The sequence below is a fragment of the Pelophylax lessonae genome (assembly GCF_965119305.1).
Source record: "Pelophylax lessonae genome assembly, chromosome: 1".
NCBI lineage: Eukaryota > Metazoa > Chordata > Amphibia > Anura > Ranidae > Pelophylax > Pelophylax lessonae.
The window spans coordinates 601097036-601120851 of NC_138768.1; the positions used below are offsets into that span (position 1 = coordinate 601097036).

At 48.7% G+C, this 23816-nt stretch overlaps 1 protein-coding gene across 2 annotated transcripts in view; it reads right to left on the reverse strand.

The window, feature by feature from the left end:
* UBE2D3 (ubiquitin conjugating enzyme E2 D3) overlaps window positions 1-23816 on the reverse strand; it is a 140140-nt gene that overhangs the window by 63835 nt on the left and 52489 nt on the right. For both annotated transcript variants that reach the window (XM_082261704.1, XM_082261705.1), the window contains exon 2: window positions 20740-20803. In XM_082261704.1, the coding sequence (XP_082117830.1) occupies window positions 20740-20803 (64 nt within the window). The remainder of the gene's footprint in view (window positions 1-20739; window positions 20804-23816) is intronic.

Below are 23816 nucleotides of genomic sequence, written 5' to 3' on the forward strand. Positions count from 1 at the left end.
GACCCGGAGGTACGAAAGGGCCGCCTATGAGCAGTAAATGAAGGCCCCCCATCTATTACGCGGTGCTTCGCTCTTGGTGGATTGGGGTAGAGAGTACTCTTCCCCCCGGAAGACCTTTGATCAACTCATCCAACTCCCCCCCCCCCCCCCCCCGTAAAGGGAAGGTCAGAAAGCCTTTTAGGAAGCCTGGTCTGCAGACCAGCCTTTCAACCACACCATGCGTCTTCTAGCAATCCCCACTGCAGACACTCTAGCTACCAGTGGAGCTGCATCCAGCGGAGCATCACATGTAAACAGAAGGGCTTGAACAATTTGGTCTGTTGGCTCTATCAGGCCCAGTGAGAGCTGATCCATTTCCAAATCACCTTTTAGCAACTTTGCCCATTCTGTGACACCAAAGTGATCACAAAGACCGGTTTTAGTAAGGAGCCCGCTAACACATGCAAATAGCGGGACAGAGATTCAATCTGTCTATCCACTGGGTCTGTAAATACCGGGGACTCTTCCACTGGGGCCACTGCCATTTTTAAGGTTTCCCACACCGACATTACAAGTGCCTCCACCAGCACGCTTTTCTGCACAGCAGCTGAGGAAATGTGCTCCTCGCCGTCAGAATGCGAAGGCACAGATCCACAAGGATGTTATGCGTCAGCGGTGGCCACATCTACCTCAAAATCGGAGGATACTACAGAGGGAGGTGAAGGTAAAGGGTGCTTTTGGCTAGTGGCATTTTTTTTAAAACGAAATCCACTTGACACAGGCTTTCCAAAACTGCTGTAAAAGCAGACAGGGGCTGCGACCGAAAGGGTCCCGCAACCACACTGAGGGGCAGGGGCTTCCACAGAACTTTTTTGGGGGGGGCATCATTTTAATGTCACCTATGCTCCGCCCCTTTTCGATAATGTCCTATAGGCGACGTTATTTTTAAAGCATTTGTTAACCTAAACAAAGAAAAAAATATTGCTCCTGTTCCCTTAGTGTAATTTGGCCCCTTCTATCCCCTAAAATACCTGGCTGATCCTGCCTGGCTACAACTTCCGCTCGGTAATCTGACCACGGTATACCACGGCTGCTGAGCCCTGACACCGTGGTCAGTCTACGTGTTTTCGTCTGTCGTCCTGTCCTCTCTCCCCCTCGCTCCCTGCCTGTCTGCTCCTGTGTCATTACTCTCCTCCCCTCCTGCTGCTGCTGTAATTTCATTTAAAGTTTCATATCCTGGGAGCGTGGCCGGGATGTGAGACTGAGCGGATGTGCGGCGCTGGAGCTCCGATCCTGATCTCATCCTTCTGCCTCATTGAGCTACCTGTTTATCCTCGGCACCCCTTTCACCACCCTGGGTCCCCCCAAGAAAACGAGCGGTAAGCAGCGGGCACCTCCGCTATCACCTGGGCGGCTTAGATCCTCGGTTACGCCCGCTTCTTCTCCCTGTCCCCCGGGACGCTCGGCGGCCATCTTGGTCACGAGGCCGTCTACCTCCAACATGTCGGCCAGTACTCAGACGGAGGCAGGCCCAAGCCAGCAGCGGGATCCCTCTCCATCGGACATCCTAGAGGTGATACAGGCCTGCAAGGACACCCTTACGGTCAAAATAGACTACCTGGCCACGGACATTAGCCTGATCAGGCACGATCTGGACAAATTCCGCTCGCGGGTGTCTGAAGCGGAGGACCGCATCTCCCGCCTGGAGGACAACACCAGGGAGGACTCCAGAGACCTCCATGCCCTACAAATACAGGTTAAGGCTCTCCAGGACAGGGCGATTGACACCGAAAACCGCCTGCGAAGAAACAACATCCGCTTCTTGGGGCTGCCGGAGCGTGCGGAGGGCCCCAGGCCTGCGGAATTTGCCGAGACCTTTCTGCCACAGCTGCTGGACCTCCCCGCTATGCCACCCACCTTTGTGGTGGAAAGGGCCCACAGGGTCCCCGCGGTTCCTCCGATGCCCGGAGCACCCCCCAGGCCTTTCCTGCTGTGCCTTCTCAACTACCGGGACTGAGACCGTCTTTTGGCAGCGGCACGAACCAAGAAGGAACTCCGCTATGAGGACGCCCGCATTATGCTGTTCCCGGATTATTCCCCTGAGGTGCAACAGAAACGCCGCCAGTTCACGGACATCCGCAAGCATCTCCGCGATCTGGGTATCAAGTACAGTCTCCTCTACCCCAGCAGACTTCGAGTGATCGACGGGGATCGCACCAGATTTTTTGATACTCCTGACCTGGCGGCCTCCTGGCTGGACGTTCGCTGATCTGGATCCCCCCCGCACCTGAGCTGCGCAAGTATACCCCCTTTCTACTGTTGACCCCCCCCCCCTACTTCATATGACATGCTTTGGATTGCCCTCTTTTGGTCCTGCTCCCTACCATTATTCTCCCCCCCCCCCTTTTTATATTTTTCGCTCCTGGGCCCCCCTCCTCCCTGTATGTGCCATATGAACTGCCGCTGCTCATCTCTGACTGTTCACTGTAGCTCACTGTATGGAGCCAACTAGCTGCCGAGATGCACACTGCAATATAAAATACCCTGCTGTTTTTTTTTTTTGTTTTACTGTAGTGGGATTTTCCTTCTTTGCCTTTGTTGGACATTTCTTCTGTGCTGCCCACCCCGGCTCCCCCCTGTTTAGTGGAGCCGGTGTGACCCCCCTACTGCTGAGGCTGATGCTTTGAGCCTAACAGCGGTTCTGGACTGTTTTTTTTTTGGGGGTACAAGCTTTCCCTGGCTCCCCCCGGGGGGTCTAGTTTGGTCCGCCCTGTTTTTTCGGGGGGAATGCTGGGGCTTAGCAGGATAGGCACTCCGTGCCTGGGTATTTTTGTTCTGTTTACATGTGTAACTGTGTTCCCTGTTCTGCAGTTGTGTTTACGGTGTTTGGGTTCGCCTGCTCTTGCTGCTCCTCAGATGCTGATAATGGTTCCCACGGGGTCCTCTCCCATTTCCTTCCAGTACAGTTGTCATGACCTCACGTGACCTGCAAACCTTCTCCGTCCTCTCCTGGAATGTTCGGGGCCTAAATTCAAAATTTAAATGTGCTCTCATGTTTCAATACTTAAATTCCCACAAACCATCGCTTGTAATTTTACAAGAAACGCATCTGATGGGCAGCAAACTGTTGTCCCTCAAGAAACCTTGGGTGCACAAGTCGTTCCATGCTTCCTACTCCAGTTACGCAAGGGGGGTCTCGATTTTAATTCGAAAGTCCCTTCCCTGTGAGGTGGAGGCGGTCCATACGGACCCTCTGGGCCGTTATGTTGTGCTGGTTCTCACTATGTGGCACTGTAGGTATGTGATAGTGGGCCTGTATGTACCCCCGCCCTTTAAACCTGATGTGTTGTATTCAATCTTGGACAGGGTTTCCCCGTACTGCCCTGCCAGGTTGCTTTGGATGGGGGATTTCAACGCCATTCTCTCCCCATCCCTGGACAGGCTGTCCGCCCCTAAATCCTTTTCGGAGGATCTGTTACACTGGTCGGAGGCCGCAGGGTTGACGGAGGTCTGGCGTTGGAAACACCCCGACCAGAGGGGTTACTCCTGCTTTTCGGCTTCTTACAAGACTTCCTCCAGAATTGACCTGGCTTTCGCCAATATGGCAGTGCTATCTGATGTGGTGTCGGCACGGTATTTGCCGGCAGGGCTGTCTGATCACTGCCCCTTGGAGCTTACCTTGCGTTCTACTGCGGCCCGGAGTGGCGCTTGGGCTCTCAATGGGTGGACCACCCGGACGTCTCCTCTCAGATCCCACCACTTCTGCAGGAGTATTGGAAGAATAACGCAGAGACGTCCACGCCCGGAGTGGTTTGGGACGCCTTCAAGGCTTACACCAGGAGCCACTATATGTCTACCATTAAGGCGGTTAAGATCCAGCATTCAGCTACGCTGACCCGTCTGGAGGAGGAGGTGGAGGGCGTCACTGCCACGTATGGCCTGGACCCTTCGACCGCCAACTTCGAGACGTTGCAGGCGAAGAAAAGGGACCACTCCCGACAGTCCTTTTTCGAACAGGGGGACAGGAATGGTAGGTTTCTGGCGCTGATTTCTCAACATGACTTACCCCAGACGGTGGTTCCAGAGCTCACCTCTCCCACAGGGGAGGCCCTTACCTCTCCCGTGGACATACTGGAAGCCTTTAGATCTTACTATAGCACACTACACTACCACCCTTCCCCCAGACTTTAGCCCGACTGACTTACACTCTCTCCTGGACCCCGTGGCCCTGGGCTGGCTCTCGGACCGGGAGAGAGGTTGGCTGGTGCGTCCGGTCACGACTGACAAGGTTTTGGCCATAATTTCGTCCATACCAGGTGGCAAGGCCCCAGGCCCGGACGGTCTGCCCATAGAATTTTATAAGACACACTCGGGACTTCTGGCCCCACTCCTGGCCGTGACCTTTACCAGGTGCCTCGAGGATGGGTCCTTGCCCCCCTCGATGGCGGAAGCACATATCATCCTCATTTACAAGCCCCCTAAGGACCCTAAGCTCTGCGCCTCTTACAGGCCTATCGCGCTACTCAACAATGACCTGAAAATTCTGACCAAGCTACTAGCTACTAGACTACAGCCATTACTGCCCTCGATAGTGGATCAAGACCAAACAGGCTTCATGGCTCATAGGTCCACGGATGTTAACCTTCGCAGACTGTATACCAACCTACAAGCACGACATCTTAACGTAGGGACTAGAGTAGTGGCCTCACTTGACATAGAAAAGGCATTTGACTCGGTGGAGTGGCCTTTCCTGTGGGAGACTCTCCGGAGAATGGGGTTCCCCCTAATCTTCATCCGTTGGTTACAAACCATTTACAGTGCACCGGTGGCGGCTATTCGCTTGGGTGGACAGTTGTCCTCTAGGTTCAACCTATCTAGGGGCACACGACAGGGCTGCCCCCTCTCTCCGGCCTTGTTTGCCATTGCCATGGAGCCGGTGGCGGAGGCCCTCCGCATTTCCCCGCAGGTCAGGGGCCTGCGGATTGCCGGGTTGGAGGAGAGGGTAGCCCTGTATGCAGACGACCTCCTACTGTTCTTGAATGATGCTGACTCTTCCCTCCGGGGGGGGGGGGGGGGGCGCTGCACGTTCTGGACATCTTCTCCAGAGTGACCGGGTTGAGGGTCAACTGGTCTAAGTCGCAACTGTTGGCGATTGACCAGGGGGCCAGGCACTCGGCACTAGGCTTGTGACGGTATCAGATTTTCATGCTGCGATTAATTGATTAAGGTTTTACCACGGTATACGGTATTATCACGGTATTCTATTATTACATTTAAATAATTAAATTTCCACCTCACTTCAATTTCATTGCTGAATTTAGGGGCTTTGGTTCACTTATGCACATTATTATATAGTCAGTCAGTACAGACTCTGTGAACCAGGCCTAAAATAGGTCATCAAGCAGTGTCTGGCCTAACTGGTGATCACTGGTCCTGGCGCTCGGCTCCGATCCAATGGCCTGGTCATTAAGAGGGCAAATCCTTGTGGTCAAGAAGTGGTTAAACCTGAAGGAGGTGTTTATAAATTACTTTACTATTGCTTTAGGCCTGGTTCACATGTATGCGGGTTGGTGGTTCACATGTATGGGGGTTGGCAGCCCACATTTGCACAGGCATAGCAGCCCATTGATTTGAATGGGCTGCTATGCCCTAATTTTCCGCAGAAAAAAGGTGCATGCAGCATTTTTTTAAAATTCAGTGGCCTTGAAATCCATCCTGCTTTTGCACCATGCGACTAACCTGCAGTTCCTGCTCTGGCAAGCTTTCTGCATTTTTTGTATACGTGGGCACGGCATTTAAAAACAGTTTGCGTGTGCAGCAACGGCAGGTAAGTCGCATGGTGCAAAAGAAGGATGGATTTCATGGCCACTGCATTTTTTTAAATTCTGCATGCACCTTTTTTCAGCTGAAAACGCAGGCATAGCAGCTCAAGCCCATTCACATCAATGGGCTGCTATGCCTGTGCAAATGTGGGCCCCCAACCCGCATACATGTGAACCAGGCCTAAAGCAATAGTAAAGTCATTAATTGGTTAAACCTGCAGGAGGACCGGTGTTTTTATCTATTAATGACTTTACTATTGCTTCAGGCCTGGTTCACATGTATGCGGGTTGGGGGCCCACATTTGCACAGGCATAGCAGCCCATTGATGTGAATGGGCTTGAGCTGCTATGCCTGCGTTTTCAGCTGAAAAAAGGTGCATGCAGAATTTAAAAAAATGCAGTGGCCATGAAATCCATCCTTCTTTTGCACCATGCGACTTACCTGCCGTTTCTGCACACGCAAACTGTTTTTAAATGCCGTGCCCACGTATACAAAAAATGCAGAAAGCTTGCCAGAGCAGGAACTGCAGGTTAGTCGCATGGTGCAAAAGCAGGATGGATTTCAAGGCCACTGAATTTTAAAAAAATGCTGTATGCACCTTTTTTCTGTGGAAAATGAGGGCATAGCAGCCCGTTCAAATCAATGGGCTGCTATGCCTGTGCAAATGTGGGCCGCCAACCCGCATACATGTGAACCGCCAACCCGCATACATCGCAACACCGGTCCTCCTGCAGGTTTAACCACTTCTGGATCGCAAGGATTTGCCCCTTTAAAGACCAGGCCATCGGATCAGAGCGCCAGGACCAGTCATCACCAGGTAGGCCAGACACTGCTTGATGGCTATATAATAATGTTGTGTGTGTGTGTGTGTGTGTGTGTGTGTGTGTGTGTGTATATGTGTGTGTATATGTGTGTGTGTATGTGTGTGTGTATGTGTGTGTGTATGTGTGTATATATATATATATATATATATATATATATATATATATATATATATATATATATATATAAATAAATATATATATATATATATATATATATATATATATATATATATATATATATATATATATATATATATATATATATATATATATATATATATATATATATATATATATATATATATATATATTAGAGCTGCACGATTCTGGCCAAAATGAGAATCACGATTTGTTAGCTTGGAATAAAGATCACGATTCTCTCACGATTCTCTGTGTAACAAAAAAAAAATTGGGATAACTTTACTGTTACGTTTTTTTTTTTATTCATTAAAGTCTATTAATTGCGTTTGAAAGACTGCTGCGCAAATACAGTGTGACAAAATATTACAACAATCGCCATTTTTTTCTGTAGGGTCTCTGCTAAAAAAATATATAAAATGTTTGGGGGTTCTAAGTACTTTTCTAGCAAAAAATAACTGATTTTAACTTGCAAGCAACAAGTGTCAGAAAAAGGTCCAGTCTTTAAGGCTCGGTTCACACTATTGCGATGCGGGAAGGCTGCGAATTCGCAGCCTGTTCCCGCATCGCACACGCACCCCCGGCAGTTCACACTGCCATATGCGATCCGCTGGGGGTGTCAATGTAATCTTAACGACACCCCCAGTCAGATCGCATATCGCAGTGCGATCGTGCAGTTCGCACAGGATCGGATCGCACAAGTGTGAACCGCTGTGCGATCCGATCCTGATGCGGCAGCAAAAATGCCTCCTGTGCGTCTTTGCTGCGGGTGCGGTGCGAATTTAGCCATACAAACTGTATGGCTAAACTCGCACCGCACAGCTGATCGCATGTCATGTCGGAGCAGTGCGCTCCGACATGACATGCGAACCCGGCACACGCAGAAGTGTGAACCGGCTCTAAGAGGTTAAACTTCCTTTCTCCCTGGCAGAGGGAAGGAAAAGATACAAATGTAATAATTTTTGTTTATAGTTACTGGGAGACTTAGGCTCCATGCACACAGGGCGTCATAAAAACGTGCTCCAAAGCTGTTTACATAACGCCGGGAAACAGCAGCTGTAAAAACGTGCTTTCAGTAGCTTTTTCTACTAACGTTATTGCACGTTTGGCCACAGTAGCTGTTAGCAGCGTTTTTTCTGCCTCCATTCAAAATCAATGGCTCCCTACGGGAGCCTATTGATTTGAATGGAAGTCACACCGCAGGTCGGATCAGGGTGATCCGACTTGCGGTGCGACCTGCACTGTGAGAATCTTGTAGGGGGAACTCCACGCCAAAATGGGGAAAAAACGGCGTTGGGTCCCCCCCAAAATCCATACCAGACCCTTATCCGAGCATGCAGTCCGGCATGCCAGGAAAGGGGAGGGGACGAGCGAGCGGCCCCACCCCCCCCTGGATCATACCAGGCCACACGCCCTCAACATGGGGGGGGGTGTGGGTGCTTTGGGGCAGGGGGGGCTCTGCACCCCGCACCTCAAAGCACCTTGCCCCCATGTTGATGAGGACAAGGGCCTCATCCCCACAACCCTGGCCGGTGGTTGTGGGGGTCTGCGGGCAGGGGGCTCATCGGAATCTGGAAGCCCCCTTTAACAAGGGGGCCCCCCCAGATCCCGGACCCCCTCCCTATGTGAATGGGTATGGGGTACACTGTACCCCTACTCATTCACCCCATAAAATGCAGTGTATGGAAATAACGACAGGAGACGTTTTGGAAAATTAAAAATCTTCATCCGGCTCTTGTCCTCTCCGGGGGTCTTCTGCTCTTTTGCTGTCCGCCCTTCTTGTCTTCTCCTCTCCGGGGGTCTTCTGCTGTCTTCTCTCCGAGGATCTTCTGCTCTTTTGCTGTCCGCCCTTCTTGTCTTCTCTCCGGGGGTCTTCTGCTGTCTTCTCCTCTCCGAGGGTCTTCTGCTGTCCGCCCTTCTGCTGTCCAATCTTCTTGTCTTCTCCTCTCCGGTCTTCTGCTCTTTTGCTGTCGGCTGTCCTTCTTCCTCCGGTCCTCCTCCGACGACGTCTCCAGCGATTATGCCGGCCTCTGGTCTCTGCAGCTTATTATATAGCCATTAGGGGCGTGGCCGCCATATGACGTCATCGGGAGACCACGCCCCCTTTGTGTCAGATGACGTCATCTGTGACACAAGGGGGCATGGTCTCCCGATGACGTCATCTGGCGGCCACGCCCCTAATGGCTATATAATAAGCTGCAGAGACCAGCATAATCGCTGGAGAAGTCGTCGGAGGAGGACCGGAGGAAGAAGGACAGCCGACAGCCGACAGCAAAAGAGCAGAAGACCGGAGAGGAGAAGACAAGAAGATTGGACAGCAGAAGGGCGGACAGCAGAAGACCCTCGGAGAGGAGAAGACAGCAGAAGACCCCCGGAGAGGAGAAGACAAGAAGGGCGGACAGCAAAAGAGCAGAAGACCCTCGGAGAGGAGAAGACCCCCGGAGAGGAGAAGACCCCCGGAGAGGACAAGAGCCGGATGAAGATTTTTAATAAATTTTCCAAAACGTCTCCTGTCGTTATTTCCATACACTGCATTTTATGGGGTGAATGAGTAGGGGTACAGTGTACCCCATACCCATTCACATAGGGAGGGGGTCCGGGATCTGGGGGGGCCCCCTTGTTAAAGGGGGCTTCCAGATTCCGATGAGCCCCCTGCCCGCAGACCCCCACAACCACCGGCCAGGGTTGTGGGGATGAGGCTCTTGTCCTCATCAACATGGGGGCAAGGTGCTTTGAGGTGCGGGGTGCAGAGCCCCCCCTGCCCCAAAGCACCCACACCCCCCCCATGTTGAGGGCGTGTGGCCTGGTATGATCCAGGGGGGGGTGGGGCCGCTCGCTCGTCCCCTCCCCTTTCCTGGCATGCCGGACTGCATGCTCGGATAAGGGTCTGGTATGGATTTTGGGGGGGACCCCACGCCGTTTTTTCGGCGTGGGGCTACCCTAAAATTCCATACCAGACCCGAAGGGCCTGGTTTGGAACCCTGGGGGGGAACCCCACGCCGTTTTTTCCCCATTTTGGCGTGGAGTTCCCCCTCAAGATTCTCACAGTGCAGGTCGCACCGCAAGTCGGATCACCCTGATCCGACCTGCGGTGTGACTTCCATTCAAATCAATAGGCTCCCGTAGGGAGCCATTGATTTTGAATGGAAGAAAAAAAACGTATAACGTGGCTTAACGCACGTTAAGCAACGTTATGGAGCCTTATGGAGCCTTTAGCAGCGTCAGACGTTTTTTGCAGCTTGACGCTGGAGCTCCTGAACCCACAGTTCCTGGGTTTTTTTTGGAGCTGTAAAACGCCTATGCCACTTGGAGCTCCTAAAAGCTCTATGTGTGCATGAGGCCATAGAACAACATGGATGGGCGTTCTGCAGCTGCAAAAAAAAAAAAACGTCTGACGCTGCTAACAGCAGCTGTAAAAACGTCCAGTGTGCATGAGGCCTTAATGCTGAAAGGCGTTAGCTGTGTGAGTGAATGAGTCATCCAGCTCACTGAAATGTATCAATTCACAAGTCAGACCCAGGAGCAGAGAAACTCGGTATTTTAAAAATGCCACAATAACAATACTGTGGCTATGCAATACCGCGATATATCGAATTACCGAAAACCGGCATATGTCTACTCGGCACCGCCGGATGTTCAATTGCAATGGGTGGAGGACATGGTGTACCTGGGAGTGCGGGTGTCTCGGGATGTCGACACCTTTATTTCACTTAATCTGGACCCGGTGGTCAACGCAGTTAGGGCAAGATTGAAGGCATGGGAGAACCTACCCCTTTCCCTTTTAGGTCGCATTAATCTAGTGAAGATGAAGGTATTGCCTAAATTTACGTACCTCTTTCGCCACTCCCCGCAGTGGATACCCAAGTCCTTTGTCACGGCACTAAATAGACTATTTTCCTCTTTCTTGTGGGGGTCGCGCCCGCCTAGGTACAAATTTTCCACCCTTATGCGCCCCCTTTCCCAGGGGGGACTGGCATTTCCGGATTGCCACAAATACTTCCTAGCATCTCAACTAGTCACGGCCGTTTGGTGGCTAAATCCTGATCTATACAACTCGGCGGTTGCGGTGGAGGCAGCGGTGCTCGGATCTGTGGAGGCACTCACTCACTTGCTGTTTAGGTGCCCCAAGGCCCCGCACGGGCTCACTACATCCATGTCCACGGTGCTGCGAGCCTGGAAACTCGGGCTGCAGGTTGAGGGTTATCAGGGCACGGCGGTCTCCCCCAACGCGCCTTTGTGGCACAATCCTGATTTGCCGCATCTCTATTCCCTTCCTGACCCGGTGGTGTGGACTAAATTCAACATCAAGAAACTCTCGGATGTGTCGCATGATCTCACCTTCCCTCTATTGTCCCATTTTGTCGATACGTTTAATGTCCCGCCATCCCTAGTGTTCAGATACCTGCAGTTCTCTCATGCCTTCAAAGCCCAGTTTCCGCCCGGTGGTGCTCAGCTGGTGCAGTCGGACCTGGAACGGGTTCTGCGACACGACTGCTCGGAGCGAGCTGTGTCGGCTCTGTATGCCCACCTTCTCCGGGTCCACTCTCCAGAACTCTCTGGCCTCCATGATCGCTGGGCCCGGGATGTTCCGGACTTGGACTCGGAGGATTGGATTAATGTGTGGGAGGTCCCCTTTAAGATGCTGGTCTCAGGGACAGACTCATCCAATTTAAGATAGTCCATAGAGCCTCTCACCCCATATCGTCTCCACAAGATGCATGCATCTCACTCCCCGGAGTGCTGGCGGTGTGGCCAGTCTCCGGGAGATTTCTTCCACATATTCTGGACCTGCCCCCATCTCTCTGACTTTTGGTCCGGGGTGCTTCAATTAAATGAAAAAGTTTCTCAGGTTAAACTTGACCCCAGCCCTAGAATCTGCATCCTGGGTTTGCTTGATGACCTAGTGCCCCGGGTGGCTGATCGGACGTTGCTGGGTCTTTTGCTTTATTATGCCAGGAAATCCATTGTTTTGCATTGGCGACGATGATTACCACCCACGGTACTACAATGGAAGATACTGGTGAACTCGGTACTTCCTCTTTACAAGGACACGTATACACATAGAGGCTGCCCGAAGAAGCATGACAGGGTGTGGAAGAAGTGGCTCGCTGATCCCTCTACGGCTGCGAGCGGCTGACGCGGGCCTCGTCCCATCGCCCTAGGGCGGCCGGGGATGCCCGCGTCGGTCTTATTTGAGGTATCGCCCTCTTGTGCCTATGCAACATGTCTTGTCACGAGATAGCCCCCTGAGCAGAAGTCGGGTTTCATGGGAGGGAAGTGTATGCCTTTTATGATGTCTTTGCTGCTAATGTTTTCCATTTGGACCCCTGCGTGGGTACCGTGCCTTAATGCCTGTAATGCCTAGTAGTTCGGGTCAGTGTGGACCCTGGCACCGTAGTTTGTCTTTGTTGTGTTTTAATTTCTCTGTTGAAAACTCAATAAAAAAAGATTTAAAAAAAAAAAAAAAAAAAAAAAAAGTTTCATATCCTGTCTACAGTCCGTTTAATAATCCTGTGTGCCCTTGTGTCCGTTTTATAAAAATAAGCCATTCACCAGTTTTCACAGCGCTGCTCGTGTGACCCGCGGCCTCTCCTCCTCCCCCGACGTCAGCAGGGAATCCTGAGCCCCGCCCACCGCAGGCAGCTGTCAGATGGGGAGAGGAGAGAGCCGGCGGGTCACGTGAGCGGTGCTATGAAAACTGGTAAAGAACTTTTTTTTTTTTTTTTTAACATACACAGGCACACAGGATTATTAAACAGACTCTGATGGCCTGCCACAGCAGCCCCTCCTGTGCGAACCGACGTAGACCTATGCAGTCACGCGCCTGCAGCTAGGAAGCGAGCGCGCGCCGCCGAGCTCCCGCCCCCACTCATCAGCGGGGACAACGATGCACGGGGCTGGTGGCTCAGATTGCCGCCGGCCACCCGTGATAGCTCCCTGCTGAGAGAGAAGAATGTTTACAACAGCTGACCATTCTCTCTGGAATGATCACAGAGTGCCTGTGATCCTGCTATATAGGGTCACAGGTCTCTGATCATTTCAAAAGCTCAACCCCCATACAGTTAGAATAATTCCCTAGGCTTACATTTAACCCCTTGATCACCCACTGTTAGCCCCTTCCCTGCCAATGGCATTATTACAGTAACAGTGCATGTTTCTAGCACCGATTACTGTAGTAATGTCACTGGTCCCCCTAAAAGTGTAAAAAAAAAAAAAAGTCAGTTAGGGGGTCTGATCTGTTTGCCGCAATCCCCCTAAAAAAAAAAAAAAAAAAAAAAAAAAAAAAAAAAAAAAAAAAAAACATGACATGACTCTTTCCCCTAGTTTGTAGACGTGATTGGTTTGGGCAAACCAATCAAAATACGCTTGTGGTTTTTTTTTTTTTTTTACCAAAAATATGTAGCAGAATACAAATTGGCCTAAAATGATGTTATATAGCAGAAAAGTGAATTTTTTTTTACCAGAATTGTCGCTCTTTTATAGAGAAGGAGAAAAAAAAAAAATAGGTGATCAAATGCCACCAAAAGAAGCCTACAGCTTCAGGGGACAGTTCCAGCCTTTGATCTTGATGCTGATGACTAAGACTTACCCATTTGGTATGCTTTTATCGAGAACTCGTTTTGAGTATTTTTATACCTTTTATTTGAATAAAAACGTTTTAAGAGGATAATACACTAAGCCGGTGCGCCCTTGTTTGTTTTTCATTTTTACTACCAAAAGAAAGCTCTATTTGTGGGGGGGGGGGGAAGTACATCAATTTTACTTGGATACTGCGTCGCATGGCCGCGCAATTTTCTGTTAAAGTAACGCAGTGCCGAATCACAAAGAATGGCCTGGTCATTAAGGGGGCAAATCCTCCGGCAGTCTAGAAGTGATTAATGGGGACGTTGAGATTCCGAGGGTGCCCCCAATCCCCCTTGTGGACACCCATGCATGTGTATTCCTTGTAAAGTTGCTTTGAGACGCCACCTTTAAAAAGGCAATATAAAAAAAGTTTATTATCATTAGCTGTCAGAGGTTGACAGGCTGCCGGGAGTGGGGCTGGACGGTGCACCTGTGCCCTCTTCCTGCAGGTAAATGCCCAGTTATGGAAGGAGAAGCAGGTCTGATGGAAACAAAAAGCCCTTTCATCAAACAAAACCATAAAACTGAAAAATATGCACAATCATACATTTGAATGCAGCATGAACCTATACTGATGAGCAATCAAGGAAATGGGGCAGCGCTAGATAAATATAGCTGGACAATCCAGCCCCATTAATACTAATGAAAAGTCCAAGTAAAAGTCCATGCAAAAGAAGCCCCCGTGCAGTTTGACAGTGACAATTAGACCTACTCAGTCTCAGATAATCTTCCAAGTTCACCACCGCCACTCAGGTCACATGTCCCGACTCCCGCTTCCTCTCTCCACCGCGGGCTGCAGCTCCGCTCCTCCTGACTGACAGCAGGGAATCCCCGGCCCGCCCCCTGCGGCTGTAGGAAGGGCAGCAGAGGACAGAGAGGAGGGAGCCAGCTGGCGGAACAAGTTGGGGCGATGATCAGTGCTGCGCACTGTGTGGGTGTGGAATCAGACATATTGGGTAATGGCGCTGCAGGCGCCCATGTTGAGGGGGTGTGTAGGAGAGATTTGGTTCGACTGAAGGCATCGGGGGTCCCCAGGAGACCTCACCAGGGCAGACTCCCCCCCCCCCCCCCTTCCAAATCCTGGCACAGAAGCTTTGCCCCTCCATTAAGGTCTGAGAGCAAAGGTAATGGCAAACACCGGCCTCAAAATTTAACCTGCTATGGTGAAAAGATGTCTACAGGGTCTTTAAATAATGTAATGGAGCGTCCTCCACTAGTAGCACAATGACCTTATTTAATCTGGAAACCCACCACCAGCGGGACTGTCAAGTTTCTTTAAGAGGGACTCCTCAAAAAGGATACCTCCAAGTGAAACGCTTAGGTACCCCAACAATGTGTTTCGGGGAACCCCACTGACTAGCAACAATCTTGTCGAGGCAGGCACCACTCCGGTGCGGGCCAGAGGTATGCTGCGACTCATGCCGCGACCCGGTCATGTGCGTCCTCGCAAGGTGTTTGTTGCCTGTCAGCCACCATCCAGTGGGGCCATTTTGTGGCCGACCTAGCGCGGAGCTGCGGTCTGCATGCGCTCGCTGGCCAGACTGGGGAGACCGCAAGGATCTAAGATATCCAGTGCGTCACCCAGTCTGGCAGTTGATTGTAGTTCTCACTTGAACAGGCTTGATTGTAGAAAGAAAATTACAGTTTAAAAATGAAAATGCTAGGACCATAAATCCCAGCAAAGAGCTAGGTCCTTACTCCTGACTAGGCAGAAAAAAAAAAAAAAAAAAAAAAACAGATCCTATAGAAGGAAGTGCGCAAACCAATCAAAATACGCTTATTGGAATTTTTTTTTTTTTTTTTAACCACAAATATGTAGCAGAATACATATTGGCCTAAAAACGAAGAAAACTGGATTTTTGACTTACTGTAAAATCCTTCTCTCAAGTTCATTAAAATCCTTTTCTCTTAAGTTCATTGACAGACAGTCCCTGGTGCATATCAGTAGGGTTATACTGCCCCCCACAGGAGGACACTAGACAGAAAAAAAAAATCAAAGCAGTGCCAAAGTAGTAATACCAACCCAAAATAGATGGCGGGTACTGCGTTCATCAATGAACTTAAGAATTTTACGGCAAGTCAAAAATCCAGTTCTCTATTGTACATTGACGGACGCAGTTCTTGATGCATATCAGTAGGGACGTCCCGAAGCAGTGCCATAAAATGAGGGGTGGGAACAGCAAAAAAGAACAAGTCCCCAAGGCTAAACATAGCCAACCAGGCAACATAGGACTCATCAGAACAAGATGAGGTCCACCTGAAACACAGTAAACACCCTCAAGGGAGACTAAGAACCCCCTTAAAATAGCAGCCAGCAAAACTTTGCGGCAAAAAGAGGCATCTGCAGATGCCAGCACATCCACCTTTTAAAATTTGTTAAAGGTGTGGACAGACGACCAGGTAGCCGCCTTGCAAACCTGAAGCACAGATACCTGATGGCGAAAAGCCCAAGAAGCACCAAGCACGCGAGTAGAGTGCGCCTTAACAGGAAAAGGAGAAACCTGACCCTTAATCGAATAACCCTGCACCACCGTCTGTCTTAACCATCTGGAAATAGTCGCTGCAGACGCAGGCAGCCCTTTCTTAGTGAGTACCAACAACAAATCTGACTTCCGAAAAGACTCAGTAGTCGCCAAGTACACCCCGATTGCCCTAACCACATCCAGAGTATGCAGTGCATACTGCTTAGGATGTGCTGCGCCAGAAATCACACAAAATAAAACAGTGATAATATGTGATAATAATAGATGAAAAACAGTTCATAAGGCACATAATCGTGCTAGTGCTCCAATCAAAGAAATCTCCAAAAGTCCCAGTGTTCAACTGAAATGTGATCCAATCGTGATAAACAACGAATATTGTGAGCACCGTTTAGTGAATCCCTCCACCAGACAGATAAGCCTCTCACCTTCCCATCAGACCCAAATGGGCCAGCAATCACATAACATGGATAATGGATTTCCAGGAAAGGGCCTCTCTACTGTGTAGCTCCAGGGATTCCAAGATATATGTGGGGATAAGAATGGGACAAAATCTAGTGCTCTCTGTATATATATATATAAATCAGCTTTATTGAAGAGAATAAACAAACTCACATTTGCAGGGCACTCAGCCGTGCCTGCTTTGCTGACATGTAGTGTAGATAGTGCTCCGGAGAAACGATCTGCGTCGGCCACGCACGCTCCGCCCCCCCTATACGCGTTACGTCGAGCGTGATGCTCCTTTGACTTCCTCGGTCTTCCTCCTTTGACTTCCTCCTTTGACTGACCCCTACCGAGGAAGTCAAAGGAGCATCACGCTCGACGTAACGCGTATAGGGGGGGCGGAGCGTGCGTGGCCGACGCAGATCGTTTCTCCGGAGCACTATCTACACTACATGTCAGCAAAGCAGGCACGGCTGAGTGCCCTGCAAATGTGAGTTTGTTTATTCTCTTCAATAAAGCTGATTTATATATATATATACAGAGAGCACTAGATTTTGTCCCATTCTTATCCCCACATATATCTTGGAATCCCTGGAGCTACACAGTAGAGAGGCCCTTTCCTGGAAATCCATTATCCATGTTATGTGATTGCTGGCCCATTTGGGTCTGATGGGAAGGTGAGAGGCTTATCTGTCTGGTGGAGGGATTCACTAAACGGTGCTCACAATATTCGTTGTTTATCACGATTGGATCACATTTCAGTTGAACACTGGGACTTTTGGAGATTTCTTTGATTGGAGCACTAGCACGATTATGTGCCTTATGAACTGTTTTTCATCTATTATTATCACATATTATCACTGTTTTATTTTGTGTGATTTCTGGCGCAGCACATTTTTGTATTATTTGTATGGTTTGTGATTTGTGAACACGATTGGTGTCTGCTGCCGGATTAGTATTTACACACCTGAGGATATATATTTTTCCACACTATATTCACACACATTAATTTTGTGTTATATTTTGGTTTGCGCTGATAGTTTTTTTGGTATCATACTGCTTAGGATGTTTTGGCTTAGGACACAGAGGGTAACAATGTCTTCATTTAAGTGAAAACTGGAAACTACCTTTGGAAGGAAGGACAGTTCTGACACCCAGAAGTGATAGCCCCCAAAAAGGCCACCTTCTGGAAAAAAGGCAAGCAGGGGAATCTCCAGTATACTTTAGAAGGGAGGTTTCTGGAAAACAGACAGCACCAAATGAAGGTCCCAAGGTGGCAACGGATGTCACATCAGATGTGCCAAATGTCACACCCCCTGGATGAAGTTGCGCACCAGGGAATGGGTGGGCAATAGCCTTTGGAAGAAAATTTTCAAGGTCGAAACCTGACCCTTGACAGTACTCGAAGGCCAGCTTTTGATCAACTTCACGTTGAAGGAAAGCCAAGATCCGAGCCACCGAGTAAAAGCGAGGGGGAATACCAAGAGACTCACACCACGCCATACAAGACTTCCACGTAGGATGATAAGTCTTCCTAGAAGTTGCTTTTCTCGCTCTAAGCAGAGTAGGAATCACTGAAGCAGACAAACCCCTGTCCTCCAGCACCTGGCTTTCAACAGCCAAGCCATCAAAGCCAGCGACCGTAAAGCAGGATGGAAGATTAGCCCTTGAGACAACAGATCCTCCCCGAGAGGAAGTCTCCAAGGAGTGTCTGCAACTAGTCCGACCAGGTCAGTATACTAAGCTCGGCGAGGCCAGTCCAGAGCCACAAGAATGACCTGAATCCCTTCCGCCTCGATCCTGCGAAGAAGCCTTGACAGCAACTTGAGGAGGAAAAGCATACATCAGCTGATACTGACCCCACGGGGCCACCAGCACATCTGCGGCATCCGCCAGAGGGTCCCGGAGCGGGCCACAAACCTCTGTACTTTTCTGTTGACCCAAGACGCACACAGATCTACATCTGGAGTGTCCCAACGAAGGCACAACTGCTGGCACACCTCCGGATGGAGGGACCATTCCCCCGCATCGAAAGCTTGTCTACAGGTAATCCACCTGCCAATTTTACACTCCTGGAATGTGAACAGCGGAGAGAGCTGGAGCAAAGTTCCACTAAATGAAGGATGCCTGCCACTTCCAAAGCTGCAGGGGCACTTTTGGTGCCCCCTTGGTGATTGACAAGCCACAGCCGTGGCATTATCCGATTGAATGCGCACTGGATAACCTTGTAGGTGTTCGGTCCAGTGTACTAGGCAAAGCTGGATCACTCTCCGCTCCAGCACATTGATCGGTAACCTGGATTCTTGCAGGGCCCAGACTCCTTGAGCAGACCACATGCCGAGGCAGGGGTAGGCAGAGAGCATTTCTTAGCGCCTCACCCTTTAAAGACCACCTCCACCCGGGACACAAACGCTTACAGGACTGCCGAAATTGCATCTGTAGACAGCTGGGTTCCGGAGGGCCCTGCGGCCTCCCCAAGGGGGTCAGGTGGGGGCATATGATCTGTAGGGGCCATATTGCACATGTCAGCAAAAAGTGACAGGGGGAAAAAAAACATTTCTTAAAAAAGTTCCACTGCACTGCAGCGCCCCGTGGAGGTCAGGCAATCGTGCTAGAGACCCCCAGCGCAGAGAGCCCCAGACTCACTGTACCAAGATGCAGCAGAAGACCCAGAATGTCTGCACGTGTCAGAAGCAAGCGCGATCCAAAAGGTAATGAGCTGTGAAACCGACCAGGGTATAGGGAGGGACTCCACTCACAGAAAAATGCCTCCAGGAACTCCCATTCGGAGTCCTATCAGAAAAACCACCACAAAATGGCCAAGCTGGGTGTACCAAGATGGCAGCTGATCTCAGCACGAGGCTAAAAGAAAATGGCGGCCTGCAGAGCAGCTGAGGACCCTCGTGGGGAGCCCCCAGACGCCACAACAGGATCGATTGGCAGGTGGGCCCAGGAGATAGACAGACACAACCCATCACCCAGATCCGGCAAAGTTGCCTGTAAATCTCACAGGCATAAACTTTGCCAGGACCAGAGATACCAGCAGGAAACTAGGTCCTGACTAGACAGATTAGCTAGACAGACTTGCCCATAGGCGTAGCCAGAATTTTTTCTGTCTAGTGTCCTACTCCTGTAGAGGGCAGTATAACCCCACTGATATGCATCAGGAACTGCGTCCATCAATGAACTTCAATGAAATTAAATTTACTTTTTTATTGGATAAGTTTTATATATTTTTTTCCCCCAAAATGGTCTGTTTTTTGTTTTGGTTTCTAGTACAAAAAAAATCTGCAGAGGTGATCAAATCCCACCAAAAGAAAGCTCTATTTGAGGGGAAAAAAAGGACATCAATTTTATTTGGTTACAGCGTCACACGACAGCGCAACTGTAGGTTAAACGCAGTGCCATATCGCTAAAAATGGCCTGGTTGTTAAGGGGGTAAAACCTTCCGGTCAAGTGGTTTAATACGCCGACCAGTGTGAACAGGGAGAGTCCCCGCCACTCTCATCCAAGAGCCCTGTTCTCTGAAGGGATTCATTTACATATAAAAGAAACCTTCATAATAACCTGAAATAGCCCTTCCTCTGTAGTCTTGCAGTGGACCATTTTTTGGGTTGCTACAAGACAGGAATGACACAGGAGGTATGACACATTCACAACTTTCCCCACCCGCATGAAGAACCAACCAACAGTAACCCTAGGACCCAACCACATCAACTCCCAGAACTCCTTAAACTACAGATGCTCAAAGGATTAGGAGACATTAAGTATCAGGACTGGCAAAGGAAGGAAACAGGAAGTCAGCCAGGAGGAGTAGTAACACAGAAACCTTCTGACTAGAGGCAAGTTATAAAAACTACTAGTGGGGTCTGGATTCATTTACATGCACAATGCATATGTTTTGGGGAAGAAAAGCTGAAGTGAATTTCATTTTTAAAATATTTTACACTTAATGTTACTGCTTTCACATAGGAAGCCAACAAGCCATCTGCAAGATGGTAAAATGGAAGCGACAGGTCAAATTAGACCCTTAAGGTCACCTATGAATCACTGAAGCTGATGAAACAGTTCATGTTGCACCAGCCTCTTCTCTGACCACAGTAACAGGAGGAATGACAGCCCAAAACCTGAAGTGCTGAAATCCTCATTTTTGCAGCTTCATTCACCAAAGGTGGGATGAGGGAATGGCTTTTATCCAACCTCCCTTCCATTTAGCCACACACCCCTGCCATTCCATTTCTAGGTCTGCAGGAGGGACAAAAAGAGCCTAGAATGAAGCATTGACTGTGATTTTAGGCTCACACAAATAGGTCGGGTGTCACTACAGCCATCCAGATCACTTGTTCCCTGCCTGAACCAGTTTGGTTCCATTTTTGCATCTAGCAATCCGTACATATGCCTAGGTTTTTCAGGAAACAAAAGCTTACTGTCATCTCCAACCGGGCCTGCAGAACATTGTGCTGGAGGATCACGAGCCAAATCATTCAGTTCCTAAGAAAAACAAAAGACCAAGTTTTAATTAAACGGTCAATATAAAAAACAGACAACCCAACAAGACAAAACAGTGAAGATAATGAAGATGGATTATTTATATTTATTCACAACATATTAAGAAGGCCCTTTTCCACATAGGGATGGTAGAGGCTGTCACCTATCCAAAGCAATCTGCAGTGCATTACTTTTTCAGGGGAGATTTAGAGCCACCTTAGACATTCAGGAGGCAATATTGCCACCACCTGAAAGCCTTTTTTTTTCCCCTGGTCGATCAAGGATGATTTTACATTGAAGAGAAGAAAAAAAAAAAATACCACAAGCCCTTTACAATTGCATGGCACATGGTTGCAACACAGACCGATTTGCCCACTCCACAAAGAGACCCGAGTGTAGAGATGACATTTCTGGAAATTCTAAAGCCATGATAATTTTTTCCCCGTTTTATTGGGGGCTTTGGGGGGGGGGGGGTGACATTTTTGGAAAAAATTTAGGAAATTCAGTGTGTAGTTTTACAAATTGAAAGGTATTTTGTTACTTTGGAACAGGAAATGCAGTGTAGATAAAAACAATTATGCTTGAAATAAAAGCACAAGTAACCACTCCCTTTTACTCATTGCAAAAGCTTCCTGCCAATATGTATTTTTAGTTCCTGATAATGCTGATCCACAACCATAAGAGGGTGATCAATTGTCTCCCGATTTTCAGGTATGATTTCATCTGTAAAATGAAGGGATTGTGCATTTTCGGGAGGCCGTGGTTTCTAACGCTTCCTTACTTAATGATGTTGCTGAAGAAACTTTGAGGATTCAAAAAGCAGTAGAATGTTTCTGGAGGGAAAAAAGCTACTTGCATTATGGTCCATTTATTTCAATAAAGTATTTGTCTTTAGGGCATCTTTGTTATGCCAGAATGGGTTTGGTCATCTTTGTAGCCTTCGCAAAAGAATCTCTCACAATATATGCAAATTGCAACTTTGCTTAACAGAAATTGCACTGTGGAAAGGTTTCCAAACCATAGGATTTGGTCTCACCATTTTACAGAGAGGAGGAAAAAACAATTTACTGACAAGACTTTAGGTAAACATGCTGTAATGGAGAAATTTTTTTTTTTAATAAAGGAGGTACAGCCAAAGCTTGATTGGCTGTAATTCTATGGCTCACAGGAGTGCAGTTAGTTTTACACTCCTGCGACCCATTTTCAGAGCACAGCGGTCTGAAGTCCGCTCTCTGCTGGTCAGTCCAGGCTCATGTGTCATCACAACCATTGAGTCAGGATCTGCCCACATGCCTGAACCGGCATCTGGCTACGCAAGCTAAGAGGCTGAGCCGGCCGCTCCTGCTCCCACATGAGCGAGGAGGGGGCAGAACAGCTCTCTGCTCGGGGAGCTGCGAGAACCGAGTGATTGCTCGGTTCTCAGTGTTAAGAGGTACAGGGGGACAGATGCAGAATCAGACCGATGCGGCATCCACCTAAGTAGAAAAAAAAATCCCCATACATCTCTAAGGTCTCACGCACAGATACAATCAGTGCGCCCCCCAGCGCCTTTTTGTGCGGAGTTGCAGAAGTGGGGGAATTCTCACTGAGGATTCAGGGTGCGTGGTCACACACCCATGCAGGGTGACCCACGTCCACGGCAGCCAACTACTGATTAGGCAGGAAAAAAAAAAAACAAGTACCTATAGCAGAGGGGGCGTAAACCCCCTGGGACTGCCCATAGGCGTAGCCAGACTTTCTGCCTAGTGTCCTACTAGGGGCAGTATAACCCAATGGTAATATCAGGAGCTGTGTCATTCAATGAACAAAAAAGAAAAAAGTATTGCACACTAACTGAAGTGTAATACTTTGTACAAAACCTTGTGCTTCAAGACACCTCCTGTATGGAGAAACTAATAGCATGCATAGCTCCGGTGTGATTTTAGCTCATTCCTCCACAGTCTTCAAATCTTAAAGGTGGGCCCTCTGAACTCTGGTCTTTAGTCCTTTCCCAGATTTATTGGATTCTAGTCAGGCGATTGGCTGTGCAGTTCTAGCAGCTTGTTGTTTCGCTTTTTTTCCTCTTTGAAACTAATTGACAGTTACCTTGGCTTTATATTTGGGATCATGGTCTTTCTGAAATATCCACCCTTGTTTGCTGCCATCTACCAGGATGAAGGTGAGATTTTTAATCAAGAATGTCTTGGTACATTTTTCCATTCATCCTTTCAATATGAAGCTTGCCAGTACTGTATGGTGAAAAAAAAGCCCAACACCATATTGTTCCCACCTCCAATCCACGGTTGATGTGCAGTGCCATTTGACCTCCAAACATGGTGAGTATTTTGGCATCCAAAGAGTTCAATTTTGGCATCCAAAGAGTTCAATTTTGGTCTCATCTGACCAGACTATTTTCCCAGTATTTCACAGGCTTGTCTAATTGTTGTGCAACAAACTTAATTTGAGCTTTAATATGCTTTTTCTTCAGTAAAGAAGTCTAGCATGGTAAGTGTGCATACATGCCATGGAGGTTGAGTGCATTACTTTACAAATGCAACTACTAACTGCAGGTCTTTCTGAAGCGATCCACAAGTGGTCCTTGGCTCTTGGACAACCCCTGATGATTTTCACTCCTATGTCCGAAATCTTATGAGGAGCACCTGGTGATGGCCAGTTTATGGTGAAATGTTCTGCTTCCTGATTATAGCACCCAAAACAACTCACTGGAACATTCAGACGTTTAGAAATCCTTCTGTAACCAATATCAATATTAACAATAAGGTTGCAAAGGTCTTGAAAGCTCTTTACCTTTTTAACCATTAGGAAAGGTTTTTTTTTTTGTGGCACCTTGGTAATAAGACAATTTTATAGGCCATCAGTTGAAACTGAACCAGCAGATATTAATTTGCACTGACAAGGGTGGACGGAGTCAAAGCAGATTTCTGAAAACTCAGTGTTCATCCGAACTCCTGAAGAGTTTGAACAGTAATGTCCAAATCGGCTTCTAGAACCAAAGACAACTCTGAACGCAGAAGCA